This window comes from Prunus persica, chromosome G2, assembly GCF_000346465.2.
Source record: "Prunus persica cultivar Lovell chromosome G2, Prunus_persica_NCBIv2, whole genome shotgun sequence".
NCBI lineage: Eukaryota > Viridiplantae > Streptophyta > Magnoliopsida > Rosales > Rosaceae > Prunus > Prunus persica.
In genome coordinates, this window is record NC_034010.1 from 2,036,308 (window position 1) to 2,050,307 (window position 14,000).

At 37.4% G+C, this 14,000-nt stretch overlaps 1 protein-coding gene across 1 annotated transcript; it reads left to right on the forward strand.

The window, feature by feature from the left end:
- On the forward strand, window positions 5,218–13,813 carry LOC18786774 (notchless protein homolog). The gene is made up of 13 exons (XM_007217891.2): window positions 5,218–5,530; window positions 6,100–6,181; window positions 6,318–6,407; window positions 6,806–6,931; window positions 7,535–7,662; window positions 7,823–8,022; window positions 8,394–8,457; window positions 9,426–9,536; window positions 10,270–10,407; window positions 11,478–11,620; window positions 11,699–11,753; window positions 12,367–12,423; window positions 13,112–13,813. The coding sequence occupies exons 1-13, from the start codon at window positions 5,384–5,386 to the stop codon at window positions 13,193–13,195; spliced, it is 1,425 nt and encodes a 474-aa protein (XP_007217953.1). The 5' UTR covers window positions 5,218–5,383; the 3' UTR covers window positions 13,196–13,813.

The following is a 14,000-nucleotide window of genomic DNA, read 5'->3' on the forward strand; positions in this document are numbered from 1 at the left end:
GCCCCACTCTCCTTCACACCCAAGACCAGGTTCAAAGTATTCACCACTCTCAACAACACCTACGAGAACGGCCTAGTTCATGAGGCACCCATCATACCCAAACTTCCTCCTCGGAGACCGACCAACAAACCTATGCCGAACACAGGCGTCTTCTGCCGTTTTCACTGGTTCAGTGGCCATGATACTGAATCTTGCGTTGCCTTGCACAACATCATTGAAGGTCTCATCCGTGAGGGTAAACTGGACAAATATGTGCACAATCTCCCACCTCAACCTAACCCTCATCAACGGCAGATCAACATGATCTCCACCATCAGTGGTGGTCCTACATTAGCCGGAACCTCCAATAACTTCATCAAGCATTATGTCTACTTTTCCTATGCGCACAAGACCTTCAGTACTAAGTAGGGACGCTTGCCAAATAAGCAAAAATTAATCTGGGCCCCCATTACCTTCAGCGAGGAGGAGGAGCGTGGTGTCATTCTCCCCCATGACGACCCACTCATTATCTATGCAGACATTTCTAACTTTGACGTTAGGAGTATCCTGGTGGACACGGGTCGTTCAGTTAGTGTGATGTTTGCCAATGCCTTCAACGAACTCCAAGTCGCTACTCGCTTGCCCTACCGAAGCATCACACCTCTTGTGAGCTTCTCTAGCGATGTTGTTCAACCCATTGGAAGCATTCACCTCCCTATCTCTATTGGTTCAGCACCCCATCGAGCAACGGTCACCACTCCATTCCTAGTCGTTGATTGTCCAACAGCCTACAATGTCATCCTCAGACGCCATGCCTTGCCACAAATAAGGGTTTTCATTTCCACACACATGCTGATGCTGAAGTTCCCTACCACCCATGACACGAGCATAGTGCGTAGCGATCAACTTGGTGCAGCCATTCGCCCAATGGGTACTTGACCTCATTAGACCTATGCTTGAGGGTAAGGGCCAGGTCAAGTACGAGGTTGTTGCTATAGAATACTTCACCAAGTGGACTGAAGCTGAAGCCTTAGTCACCATCACCGTAGCTTGCATCGAAACATTCGTCTAACCGTATGTTGCTTCGGCATCCCCCACTCCATTGTCACAGACAACGGCCGACAATTTAACAATGCAAAATTTAAGCAATTTTGCTCCAACCTCTAGATACGTCTTTGATTCGCCTCCTTAGCCCACTCTCAGTGCAATGGCCAGGTCGAAACTGTGAACAAAATCATCAAGAAGACTCTAAAGACCAAACTTGACATAACCAAGGGTTGCTGGGTAGAATTACTTCCAGAGGTTCTCTGGTCCTATTGCACCACTTTCCATATTTCCACAAGAGAAATGTCTCTCTCTCTTTCCTTTGGTACCGAAGCTACGGCACCAGTGGAGATTGGCTAGCCCACATACCGAACCTCCATTTACGATGCCAAAGCCAATGACTAACAGTTGGCCTTAAACCTTGACCTTAGCGAAGAACTTCGTGACCAGGCAAGCATGCACAATGCCTCCTTCAAACAACGTGTGGCCAAGTACTACGACTCTCGAGTGAAACCCCGTGCCTTTAGGCTGGGCGACTAGATAATGCGCAAGGTTTCTTTGGCCACCAAAAACCTTACCAATGGTACCTTGGGACCTACGTGGGAAGGCCTTTATGAAGTTACTGAAGTCTGCCACCCCGGCACTTATCAGCTTCGTGATCCCGAGGGCAAGACTTTGCCTCATCCTTAGAACACTGATCACCTTAAGTACTACTATAAATGATCGTGGGACACTTTTTGTTTTGTGTCCAAGGTTGGTTTTTGTTTTCTCTTGCTTCGGCACTTATCTTAGTCCTCAGACTAGCATACTATGTACCTTTTGCCTTTAGACATCTATCTAATGAAACGCCTGACTTCGGCTCATTCCTATTTATCGCATGCTATCATTTTACCAACACAAGTGATCAAATGAAAACAAATCTAATATCATAAAAAATAAAAGCAACCTTGCCTCATGTCAAGGTAACCTTGCCACAAGTGTTCATACAAAATCAAAGGTAAGCATCAATATTCCAAAAATAATTAAAATACATAAGGCAGGCAAGGCCTTCAGGCCTTGGCAGGAGGCGCAACTGCAGTGGCATCGGCAGCAAGGCTAATTTTTAAATAGATTATTCAGAGGAAAACAAAAAAGAGGAAAACCATTTCACATGGCTCCTCAAGTGAACAATGCCTGTAGTCGGTTCCAGTTGTGTGTTCCGTGTCGAAAATAATGGCACTATTACGTCCTCCAAAGGAAAATGCTTCCCCACGTCGTGATCCGATGAAATTGTCTCCGCCAATGATTGAGTCGTCCTTGTACTTCATTGTGTCGGACTATGAGTACGGGAGTTTTTCAATTGCATGATGAGTGAGTAGGTATTTCGATTGTATGATGAGTGAGATGTGAATTTTATAATAAATATGGACACGTGGCAACCGAAAATCTTATCCGAAAATGTAATTTGAAAATTTTATCCGAAAATGTTATCTGAATTTTTAGGTGAGAATTTTATAATAAATATTGACAGGTGGCAACCAAAAAGCTTATCAAAATTAATGGTTTAAGTATAAAAAAAATAAATAAATAAAGTAAAGTAAATAATGTTTGCCCTTGCTCTTGCCCTTTGGGGTGGAACCAAAAAAGGCAAGGCTGCCACTATTCAAGTGAATAGTGTCAAACCATGCCTTGACTTTTGGGGTGGAGGTGCTCTTACTGAGAAAATTGACCGAACGGGTGAACGTGGCACACAAATGAAAGCACATAGAGCACATTGACCCAATTAAAAATGTGGGGTCGTTTGGTACGGCGGACTGTCATGGACTGGACTAAATCCTAGGACTGTCTTGGATTAACTCGGATTGGCCTAAGCTGGATTAAGTACTGACCTACGTTTGGTGATACGTCGGACTAAGAAGCTAGATTGTAAAAATAGTGAAGACCTATGTTTGGTGATGTGTCGAACTAAAAAATAATTCTTCTAATATTTAAATTTAATTAGGAATTTTCACTTTAAAATAAATAAGTTCTGCAAAGAAACCCAATTCAAAGATTTAAAACAATAATAAAAAGAAAATAAATCAAATTCTTATATTTTTTAAAGAAGTTAATTTTCAATATTTTTAAACCAAAACAAATATCCCAAACCCCACCCCTTCCGTCCTCTCTCCCCCACTCTCCCTCTTGTTCATTCGACAACCAAGCCCCCTTCTCCTCCTCCTTCTTTCTCTCTTTCCCCTCTCTTTCTTCAACAACCAAATCCATATATGGGTATGGGTTTTTTTAATAAACCAATAGATGTTGCTGGGGTTGGGGGCAGAGATGTGAGAGGGAGCCATTGATGTTGCTGGGTTGGGGGCAGTGCAATGGACGACGATGAGTTGGAGGAGAGGGGTTTCCAGAGTTGGGTCAGAAGAAATTCTAAAAATACGTTATTTTCTTTTTGTTGTTGGGTCCAATCAGATCTTGGAGTTTCAGTTTTTTCAATCAAGAAAATACACTTCTTGGAGCTTCAGTTTTTCAACCTCAATTTTGTTGAGATAGAGAAGTTGCGGGAAGAGAAAATGATGAATGGCGTCAGGGAAGAAACGCCAGGCCAGTGTGCCAGACTCGCTTGTTCAATTTAGCGATGGTGCTATTTTGTGAACCACATTTCAGACTCATTATATTAGAGGAGCTAGTGAGCCATTTTTTTCACTGTTGGACAGTATAGTCTCATTTAAGTTAGTCCCTTTCTTACCAAACATGGGTTTTAAGTGCTATTTAACCCAGTTCAGTCTAGTGAAGCCTACCAAACATGCCCGTAAAGGACAAATTAAGATTTTCGGTAAAGCTTATCAATAAATAAGCCAATTATTTTTGCCCATTTGTGAGAGGGACCGCAAGCAAATGGCATTATTAATAGAGTGATGCTAAACGAACCCTAAAATTAACTTAGTACACCCCACTATCAAACTATTTATTGAATTACTAATTTACCATAATATAAAATGACCAAAAAGGATATATTGAATTGTGAAGCAAATGTAATTTTAATAAGTACACATTACTCACCATATTCAACCTTAATATTCGATGGAGCGACGTTGAACGCTATGAATCCAACCCAACCCAACCCCACCACCACCGTCCCTCCCTCCCTCCCTCTCTCTCTCTCTCTCTCTCTCTCTCTCTCTCTCATCCAAATTATCTTATTTGCTCTAAATTTTTTGCAATAAGTCAGAATCTTCCATGTGTATGTGGCGTTCGTCCATTAGACTTGGTTAATGCATTCAACCCACCCAAAACAATAATCATTTGATGTTCATCTACGGTGTTGGTGGTTTCAAGTGAGCATATTCCCAAACGGCTCTTACACTTGCCCATTAGAACTCCAGCTCCTCACCCTCTGATGAATCTAATGACAATAATGTTGATGTTTGCACTAGAAACACCAACTTCCAACAACTCCAATACAACCTATTTCTTCTTAATTAGATACCTTTGGGGTTGATAGCAACCTTAATAGTCTAAGAAACAAACCCATTGTGGAATTTTCCTTCTTCCACTAGTTGAAGGGAGATGGGTTACACCACGATATTACGGGCTTATTAGAATCTTATGCTCGTCGGGTTTGGGTTGGCTGGCGATAAACAGGGGAAGGGTGGAGTTGGGCTGAGAGAGAGAGAGAGAGAGAGAGAGAGAGAGAGAGAGAGAGAGAGAGAGAGAGAGAGAGAGAGAGAGAGAGAGAGAGAGAGAGAAGGGCGGTGGTGGTAGGGTTGGGTTGGATGCGAGATGGCTTAAGTCGGAGGAGGAAGGATGAGGTTGGCTGGGTGGGGGATGATGGGAGGTCGATTTCACAGGTTTAAGTGTTGTTAAGTGGTTTACCACATGTCAAAAAAATAGAAGGGAAACATGTTGGCACATGACATTTGGTAATAGTAAAATTGGACTCATGAATGGGTTAGGTGTTGTGTGATAGAGTGTATTAGGGTGTACCATGAGTGTTTTTGGTAGTTAAATAAGGTGTACTGAGTTAATTTTATAATTTGATTTAAATATTAAGGTGCACTTAGATCATAGGGTGTACTCAGTTAATTTTAGGGTTCATTTAGCAACACTCTATTAATATTATCATTAAACCTGTTAAGTTTCTTCTTTTAATCTGAGCCACAAAATTCATCCAACGGCTACTAAGGCCCTCCCCGCATCTATCCCTCCTCAACTTGACATCCCGCGCGTTAGAGAAAATCAGTACGACTAAAACCCTAACAAACCCATTTGTAGCATAAACCCTAAAACCCTCGTCCCCAATTTACTTGCAGTGCCCAAACCAAAATACTAACCCCTGAAATCTCAATTGTATAGAAGATTAAGTTTTGAATTTGAGAGTTCAGAAGCAATGACCATGGAGGTGGAACCAGAGGGGAAGAATGTGATGTGCCTTCTGACGGACCCAGAAGGGACGCCATTGGGAAATTCCGTGTACCTTCCCCAAAACACCGGCCCGCAACACCTTCAACAAATCGTCAATCAGCTTCTCAACAACGTATGCTCATTTTCAGCTCTTCTTTGTAAAATTTTGTCTCTTTAACTGCTTTTTTTGGTTGTTGAAAAATTCGGCTATGTTGAATTTAATTTTATGATTTAGTTAAAATTTCTGTATTACACCTTAGGTTCCATTTGAAGAAACCACTTCCCCTCAAACCTAAAAAAGAGACGAAAAAAAAGAGTACTATGACTTTTTTCTTCTTCTTCTTATTGTGAAGTTTTCAAATTCACCTGATTAAAGCTGTAGAATGTCAGTTAGTAATATAAATTACTAAGACAAATTGAAGACAAATATATTTCTTTTGAACTGATAGGATTGTAGCAGTTTTTGTTGCTGTTGTTGTTGCAAAGAACTTTTCTTTGAGAAGAAAATGTGACATAGACACATGCGTCATTTATAAGTGATGCAGGCATCCTCAAGAATTACAGTTTTATGGGTTCGTTTCGTATAATACAAAATATATTAGCAAGCAATGATTTATGGCCATTGTTGTGGATCCTGCTTCTTAGTGTGGTGGTTTTACATGCTCACATAAGTAATGACGTCTGCATTTTGTGTTTGTTCAGGAGGACAAGCTGCCTTATGCTTTCTATATATCAGATCAGGAACTTCTTGAGTCACTTGGAAAATATTCGGAGAAGAATAAAAGTTAGTTAAATCATGACAGAAGTATCAGTTAACATTTCATCTTCCATAATTGTGTATATCTTAAACAATTTTGACAACTAAAGATTTTGGGCTACTTTTTCATTTCATACACTTTTCTGGTGAAAAACCTTGGCAGTTTCTGTTGAGAAGGTACTGAAAATAGTTTATCAACCACAAGCTATTTTCCGAATTCGTCCTGTTCATCGGTGCTCGGCAACAATTGCTGGTATGGGTGTTTCTCTCCTATCCATGTCACACTAAGGACGCATTTATTGCTAAATAGCATGGATTTTTCTCTTTAAATACACTCCCTCTTACCCCCCACCACCCAATTTTAGTTTGTAATTTTATGATTGTAATATTTTAACATTAATGTTTCATTTTTTTGTCTTTCTTTTTCAAAACTTTTCTTTGGACAAGTGTTTGTGATATATGTTATTCTAACGTTCAGAGCTCTCTGAACCGAATAATTTTTTAGGCTTCATAATGGACCTGATTAATTGTTTTTTTTGTGGTCAACCTTTCTCCGGATTGACTCACTAAATGCCAATTTTTGTTACTAATGTGCAGCTTGAATTTTATTTTGTTTATTATTGAATCAAAGCTATTGTTTTGTCATTGCAGGTCACAATGAAGCTGTACTTTCAGTTGCTTTTAGTCCTGATGGCCGACAGTTGGCAAGTGGTTCTGGTGATACCACTGTCCGACTATGGGACCTTGGTACTCAGACACCGTTGTACACATGTACAGGTTTGGAGTCTGAGTTTCATATCACTTTCCTAGTTTTGTACCTTTTGAACTTTTGTACACTAATACAAGACAGCAGAAAAAATTTGTGTATCAAAATAAGAAAAAAGAAAAGGAAATTACATATAACTTGGATATTTGAGAAAATATTTTCCTGGATTACTGTAGTGACTAGAAATGGATAATGATTTTTTTTTAGCAGGATGGATAATGATTTTTTATTTTATTTTTAGCAGGATGGATAATGAAATTAATTATTTTTATTTTAAGGTTTTGTCACATAGACCATATTAGATGGGGAGTTTTACATGCTGTGGGTTCTTAGGGTGAAAGCACACTTATGCTTGCTGTGGTGTGCTGCATAATAAGTGAGAATAAAGTTATTTCATCTTTTTGTCATTTTAAACTTTTTCTTTGATGATTCACATTTAAAAATACTTTATTATAATGTAGAAGTCATCTTCATATGTCACGCCTTAGTGAAATTTTAACCTTATTATTCCTTTTTTTTCCCACATAAATTTATAAGTTAAGAGGATTGTCACCCCCTCATCGTTATTACCTTTCTATTATTTGCACAATGAAAGTACACCTTATTTTATTCAGGACATAAGAATTGGGTCCTTTGCATTGCATGGTCACCTGATGGTAAACATCTTGTTAGTGGGAGTAAAGCCGGGGAACTCCAATGTTGGGATCCACAGACTGGGAAGCCATCAGGCAATCCGCTTATAGTAAAGTTTCTATACTTCAATCACTAATCATTTTAAATTTCTCAGTTGATTGCTACATTTTGTAATTTGTTGTTTCTGACACATATGAGGACACACCTTTTCTATTTTGTTGTTTTCGTGGATATTTGGTTGATGAAATATTATTCCATTAATTTTTTAGGGCCATAAGAAATGGATTACTGGAATCTCTTGGGAACCAGTCCACCTGAACTCTCCCTGTCGACGCTTTGTAAGTGCTAGCAAAGATGGTGATGCACGCATATGGGATGTTACATTGAGGAAATCTGTTATATGTCTTAGTGGCCACACACTTGCAGTGACGTGTGTAAAATGGGGGGGAGATGGTGTTATATATACAGGGTATGCTTTTTTCTTAGTTATTGCAACGATAATGAAACAAATTTATTTATTTATTTTAATGAAAAAAGGAAATTGTTATTAGCACTCACTAGTCATTTCGACTTATGTTGAAATCTATTTACACCATGTTCCCTTGTGTTGTAAGAAAACCCTCCAATTGGTTTTAATTCATGATCTCGTTACTTAGAAATGAAAGAGAAATAATCGGATGAGTCGATTTGAACAGATTATTGAATTTGTTCATTTGAAAAAGATTCTTGGGTCAAGATTTCTGAGATAACAATACTACTAGCTCATGTAGTTTTGAAAACATTATTGAGCTGAAGTTCTCTACAGATTTATAACAAATATCTCCATCTTAACTGTCACAGGTCCCAGGATTGTACTATCAAAGTCTGGGAGACTACACAGGGGAAGCTAATTCGTGAACTTAAGGTAAGTAAGACACTGCTTTTGGTTCATGGTTAGTTCAGTTACTATGATTTATGCTTCATTACTTGGTCGCTTTTGTAAATATGCAATTTTGTTATTGTGAATACCTAATTTATTTTCCTCTCCAGGCAGTGGTTTGGTGTAGTCTCATGTCAATAGAATTCTTTCCATACCCTTTACATTATTTCTCTATGCTTTATGTTGATCTCGAGATTTGTTGATTTGATTTGGTTCTTGTATTAGATATTGCTGAGTGCTTAACTGAATTCTAGTGGTTTTCTTGAGGATTTCAACAATAATATATTTCCCTCTCTTCTTTCAGACCTTGTTTCATGAATTTCTTATATAATGAACTGTTGTCTGTGTCCTGTCTGTATTAGCTATTGTCTATCTTTTTATTTATTAATATTCAAATTTCGAATACTAAATCATGATTTTGTAATTTAGTTATTCTGTTATTTGTTTGTTTCCTATTGTTTTTAATCAATATGATCAGAAATATGCTTATCTTGTGTAATTTAGTATGGCATGTCTATGGTTTGTTGGTTGTGTTAGATAAGTGCTTCTTGATTGAAGTCTAGTGATTTTTTTTGAGGATTTCAATTATAATCTTTTCCCTCCAGTCTTTCAGACCTTATTTTATGATGGTTTATAGGCTGTTATTCATGATGTTTCCTTTAAAGGTTTTCAGATTTCTTTTATAAGGAACTGTTGTGTGTGTCATGTCTGTGTTAGCTATTGTCTGTCTTTCTTAATAATAATTCAAGCTTCGAATTCTAGATCATGATTTTGTAATTCAATTGTTCTGTTGTTTTTCTTTTTAATCAGTTATGGTCAGAGATGCTTATCTTGTCTAATTTAATATTCCTTGTCAATGGCGCTTGTTGAAATTAATTTGTTGATGCTCATGTATCTTGTTTATTAATATTTTACATTTCATGATCTTGATATCTTTATATTCTACGGTTTAGGGTCATGGTCATTGGGTTAACTCTCTTGCATTGAGTACTGAATATGTTCTTCGTACTGGAGCCTTTGATCACACCTGCAAGCAATATTCATCTCCAGAGGAAATGAAGAAAGTACGCATTCCTTCACAAACATTACATTTTGTTTTGAAATTGTAATTCGTTTTATGTGCATCAATGCCATCCAATTTTTGTTGTGCTTACTGTAGTTCCTTTTTTTTTTTTGTGGGGGTGGGGGTGTTATTCGCTGTTGAGGGAAAGGCTTCAGGTTTGGTTGTCTAGATCATATCTGTTCGTTTTTGTAATGCAGATAGTGTATTGTTGTATCTGGTGGTGTTTGGTTTCTTCAAGTCTTATCTTGAGTATAGTTTTTAAAAAATGTTTTCTTTTGATCTCCATTGTTGCATTCTTCTTTAATTGGGAACTGCAAATTCTTGACCTTCGATTGAAGAGTTGTTAAGCTGGAATAGCAGTATTGAAGAAGTGTGTATTGTGGATTTTTAGGATGCTGATTCTTTCAGAACTCACTAAGCTTGAATAAAGTTTTCTTTTTATGCTTTTATTTTGCATGCTTGTAATTACTTTCAGTGCCACACATCCTTCTTGTGATTATTAAGTTACAGTTAGCTGGCTAAGAGGAAAATGTCTCCTGATATGATTATCTTTCTATCTGTCTATCTATCTATCTATCTCTCTCCCTCTCTCTCTCTCCACTACTTTATCCAACTGTTTGTATTGTTTTGTGACAATAGTTTAGCGGCTATTTCTGGGAAGATTTACCTGCATAACATTTTTCCTCTTTTTCCCCTCCAAGGAACTAATTATATTTTCATTTACTGACATATAGGTAGCCTTGGAAAGGTATAACAAAATGAAAGGCAATGCCCCTGAAAGATTGGTTTCTGGATCTGATGATTTTACAATGTTTCTATGGGAACCTTTTGTCAGCAAACACCCGAAAACTCGCATGACAGGTCATCAACAGGTAAAATAATTTTTGTAATGCCATGTTCCGTTTTGAATTGCAGTCCAAGTTGTTGATCATTGTTTAGGAGGCGCAGGACTATCTTAGTTTTCCAACTTGCGTTCTTCTGTGTACTTATGAGTTATGGCTTAAAATAACAATTGCAACTAAAATTTCCTACGTTGCTCCCTTTCTCTTTCTTTCTTTATCGCTCTCTCTCTCTCTCTCTCTCTCTCTCTCTATATATAGATATATATATGTATGTATATTTGTCTCTGTATCTATTGTTGTGAGTGAATGCAATGTTTATAAATAAATAAAAACATTTTGGCTGACTTCACACAAAAAAATATTTCTATTTTTCAGAAAAAGGTAGTTACCCTTTTGCGTTGTGCAGTGTAATTGTTTGGTTGGAAGAGTAATTGGTCAAGTCTTGATGAGATGGAGGAAGCAAATTTTCTTTTGGGGCAAGTACATGTTTAGCTTCTGTTTGGGTGTTCTCGTCACAGAATTTTAGGGATATTTTATTTAGAATAAAAAACTAGTTTTCTGAAAATAATTGTGGGAGCTTGTTTGGTTACTTTGGTAGCATGTTTTCACACAGTTTTCTGTTTTCCATGATTTTAGAACCCAAAACTGTTTTCAAAATGAGGAGCCAAAAGGCCCTTTTTTAATTTCTCACCACTTTTCGCTGCCACTTATACTATGTCATGCCAATCAGCAGAAGGTGTTGATTCCATCTGTTATACTGAGTCTAGCTTGGGTGCAATTCTTAGGCTAATCTTTTTTTTCACAGTAGATGAACTGATCTCCAATTTTCAGATGGCAGCTTGTTTTAATAATATGCATGATTTATCTTCATGGTATCAGTTTTGAACTTAGAACTCTGATTAGTGCTTGCTCTTTATGGTTACCGGTTACTCATTTACAATATGGAGGATATATATAAATATAGTTCTGGTGTTGTTTGTTCTTTATGTGTTCTCATGTTCATGTTTATGATAAGATGATAGTTGAAGCCAACATATGAAGTTCCAATTTTTATCATTTAAGCTTTATAAGGGATGTTTGAAAATGTTTTTTGCCAACAGCTTGTAAACCACGTTTACTTTTCACCTGATGGGCAATGGATAGCAAGTGCCTCATTTGATAGGTCTGTCAAGTTATGGAATGGTACTACAGGAAAATTTGTTGCAGCTTTCCGGGGCCATGTTGGCCCTGTCTACCAGATCAGGTCTGAATTGGAATTATTATTTTTTGGATAATTGCTTATGTTGTGTGGCTAATTATTACATTGCATGTTACTTCACAGCTGGTCGGCAGACAGCAGGCTACTTTTAAGTGGCAGCAAAGATTCCACTCTGAAGGTAAAACATTTACTCAAAATGAACTTTTTTATTTTATTTTATAGTGGTGATAAGGGATCTTGACCGAAGGAGTGAGGTTGTTAGATTTCACATTGCAAATGGGGAAAATAATTGAAATGCGATTTCTTTGCATTTTGATAGTTGTATAGGTCACCAAAAGAATCATCTCAAATCTTACTAGTGGTTTAAATCTCAGTTTGTATGTAAGCTATATGAGTTTTTATCTGCATGACATCTAAGTAATTTAAGCTTGTATATCCAGCCTAATATTGTTTCATACATCAGACAAATAAAGTATTGTTTTTTTAATTTCCCTATAGTCACTTTGCCATTCTAAGGCGGATTTCTTAGCTTTGACCAGGTATTTTGTGGTTATGTACATGTTCATGACGCAAACATTATTGGCAACCTTGATCTTTATTTTCAATTCCCCGATTATTGAATTTTTCATCAAAATATGAACTCCCAGCTTTTGGGAAACTAAATTCAGATAATTTTTTTTTTTTCCGTTTTATTGTTTACTTTGCTTGGGGTACTATGCACTTTTGCTAATGGTAGAATTTCTCGTGGTTGCATCCCTTGACCTGTGAATGAAATTTATTTGATCATCTAGGTTTGGGATATCAGGACACGGAAATTAAAACAAGACCTTCCAGGACATGCAGATGAGGTATGTTTTCCCTTCACCTCAAAGGCAGTTGATCTATTGTTTTACATTTATTGAAGAATGCTTGGGGGAGAATTGTGACATGGACATATAAGAAGATACCAAAACAGATACCAGTTACAAACTACAAGGAGATGTCAACTAAATCAATTGATGTATTCCTCACATAAAGCAAATGCTAAAGGACTTGCGCAAGTCTTCTATTTCTACTCAAATGCGTTTTAGATATTACATGAATTAGATTACCCCGTGCATACCTGAAAGGCCTGCACTAGTAAACCAGTCTTGCTTTACCTGTCTTGAATATTCACAAAACTCAATAGAAGTAGACACAAGTTCGGCTACTTTGAGGGAACCTAAGTCCTCCGGATTTCTGTCTGATGACCCTTATTATTCATTCAACTTCTTATATAAGGGCATAACAGTTAATTCCACAAATTTATGAAGACAAACAAAATAGATATCCATATCCAAACTTTAGACTATTACTAAATCAATAGACCTTCACTCTAGGCAACGGTTGTACAATTTTTGGATTCTTCTATTTCTAGTTTTCTTCTAAATTTTCTTTGATATTGCATGAAATAAACTATCCCATGCACGAGTGACAAGCTTTACACACGTGGTGATCGTGCCCTCGTTGTATTGGCATATTGTAACCTGTTTTTGAAATGTGAATTGTTTTTGAAAGGTTTATGCTGTTGATTGGAGTCCAGATGGTGAGAAGGTAGTTTCTGGTGGCAAGGATAGAGTTTTGAAGTTATGGATGGGCTAGACTAATCGTGGTAGGCCAAAGTACGAGCAACTACATAATGGAAATGTTACATGATGGTGATAATTGAGCATTGAAGTGTTTGGTATGATATACATACAAGTATACTGCACGACTAAAGGGATATGAACAAGAATTGGGAATTCAAGTATCGGTCACAAGGGTTTTTGAAAGAAAAAGCTCCTGAATCAGCATAAAAGTTTTTTATCCATTGGGGTGAGCTTTTCTGCTTGCTGTCTGAGGTGGAATAGCGAGGCAGCCAATTTATGAGTGTGGGTTACTTTTTCTTATTTAGAGTCACGCCGTAAAGTTTTGTTTTGTTCTTTTTTACTTTTATTCATTTTCCTGGTCAAATATCTTATGTCAATTTTTAGTTGGTAATCAGGAAATGTATCCCTGCAACAGATTTCCACATTTCTTAGCTAAAATAATCCGATTGATGATTGTCATGCCGAATGTGAGGCCGGCTTTTGTTGAAATATTTATGCAAATGAACACATGAATGGTTTTGCACGTTGGCTTAGGGGTTTCAGAACATGGACCAAATCCTGTAAAACAGAAATGGAAGTATCATCTCCATCTTGTATGAATTGAACTGGTCAGTCGTCCCTCGTGTTGCAATGCTCCTCGTAAATTTTGGATATTTTGTTGGAAATTGTAGCTGTTTTTTGTCATCTCCATTCTGGGGCCTACACTACAATTTTCAGGACGCCGGAAAACCTATAATTGGCTGAAAACTGTGTGCTCTTATGCCTTCTAAAATGAGTAGCGATGACAATGTAAAGCTGTTATAGGATAATAAAAATGC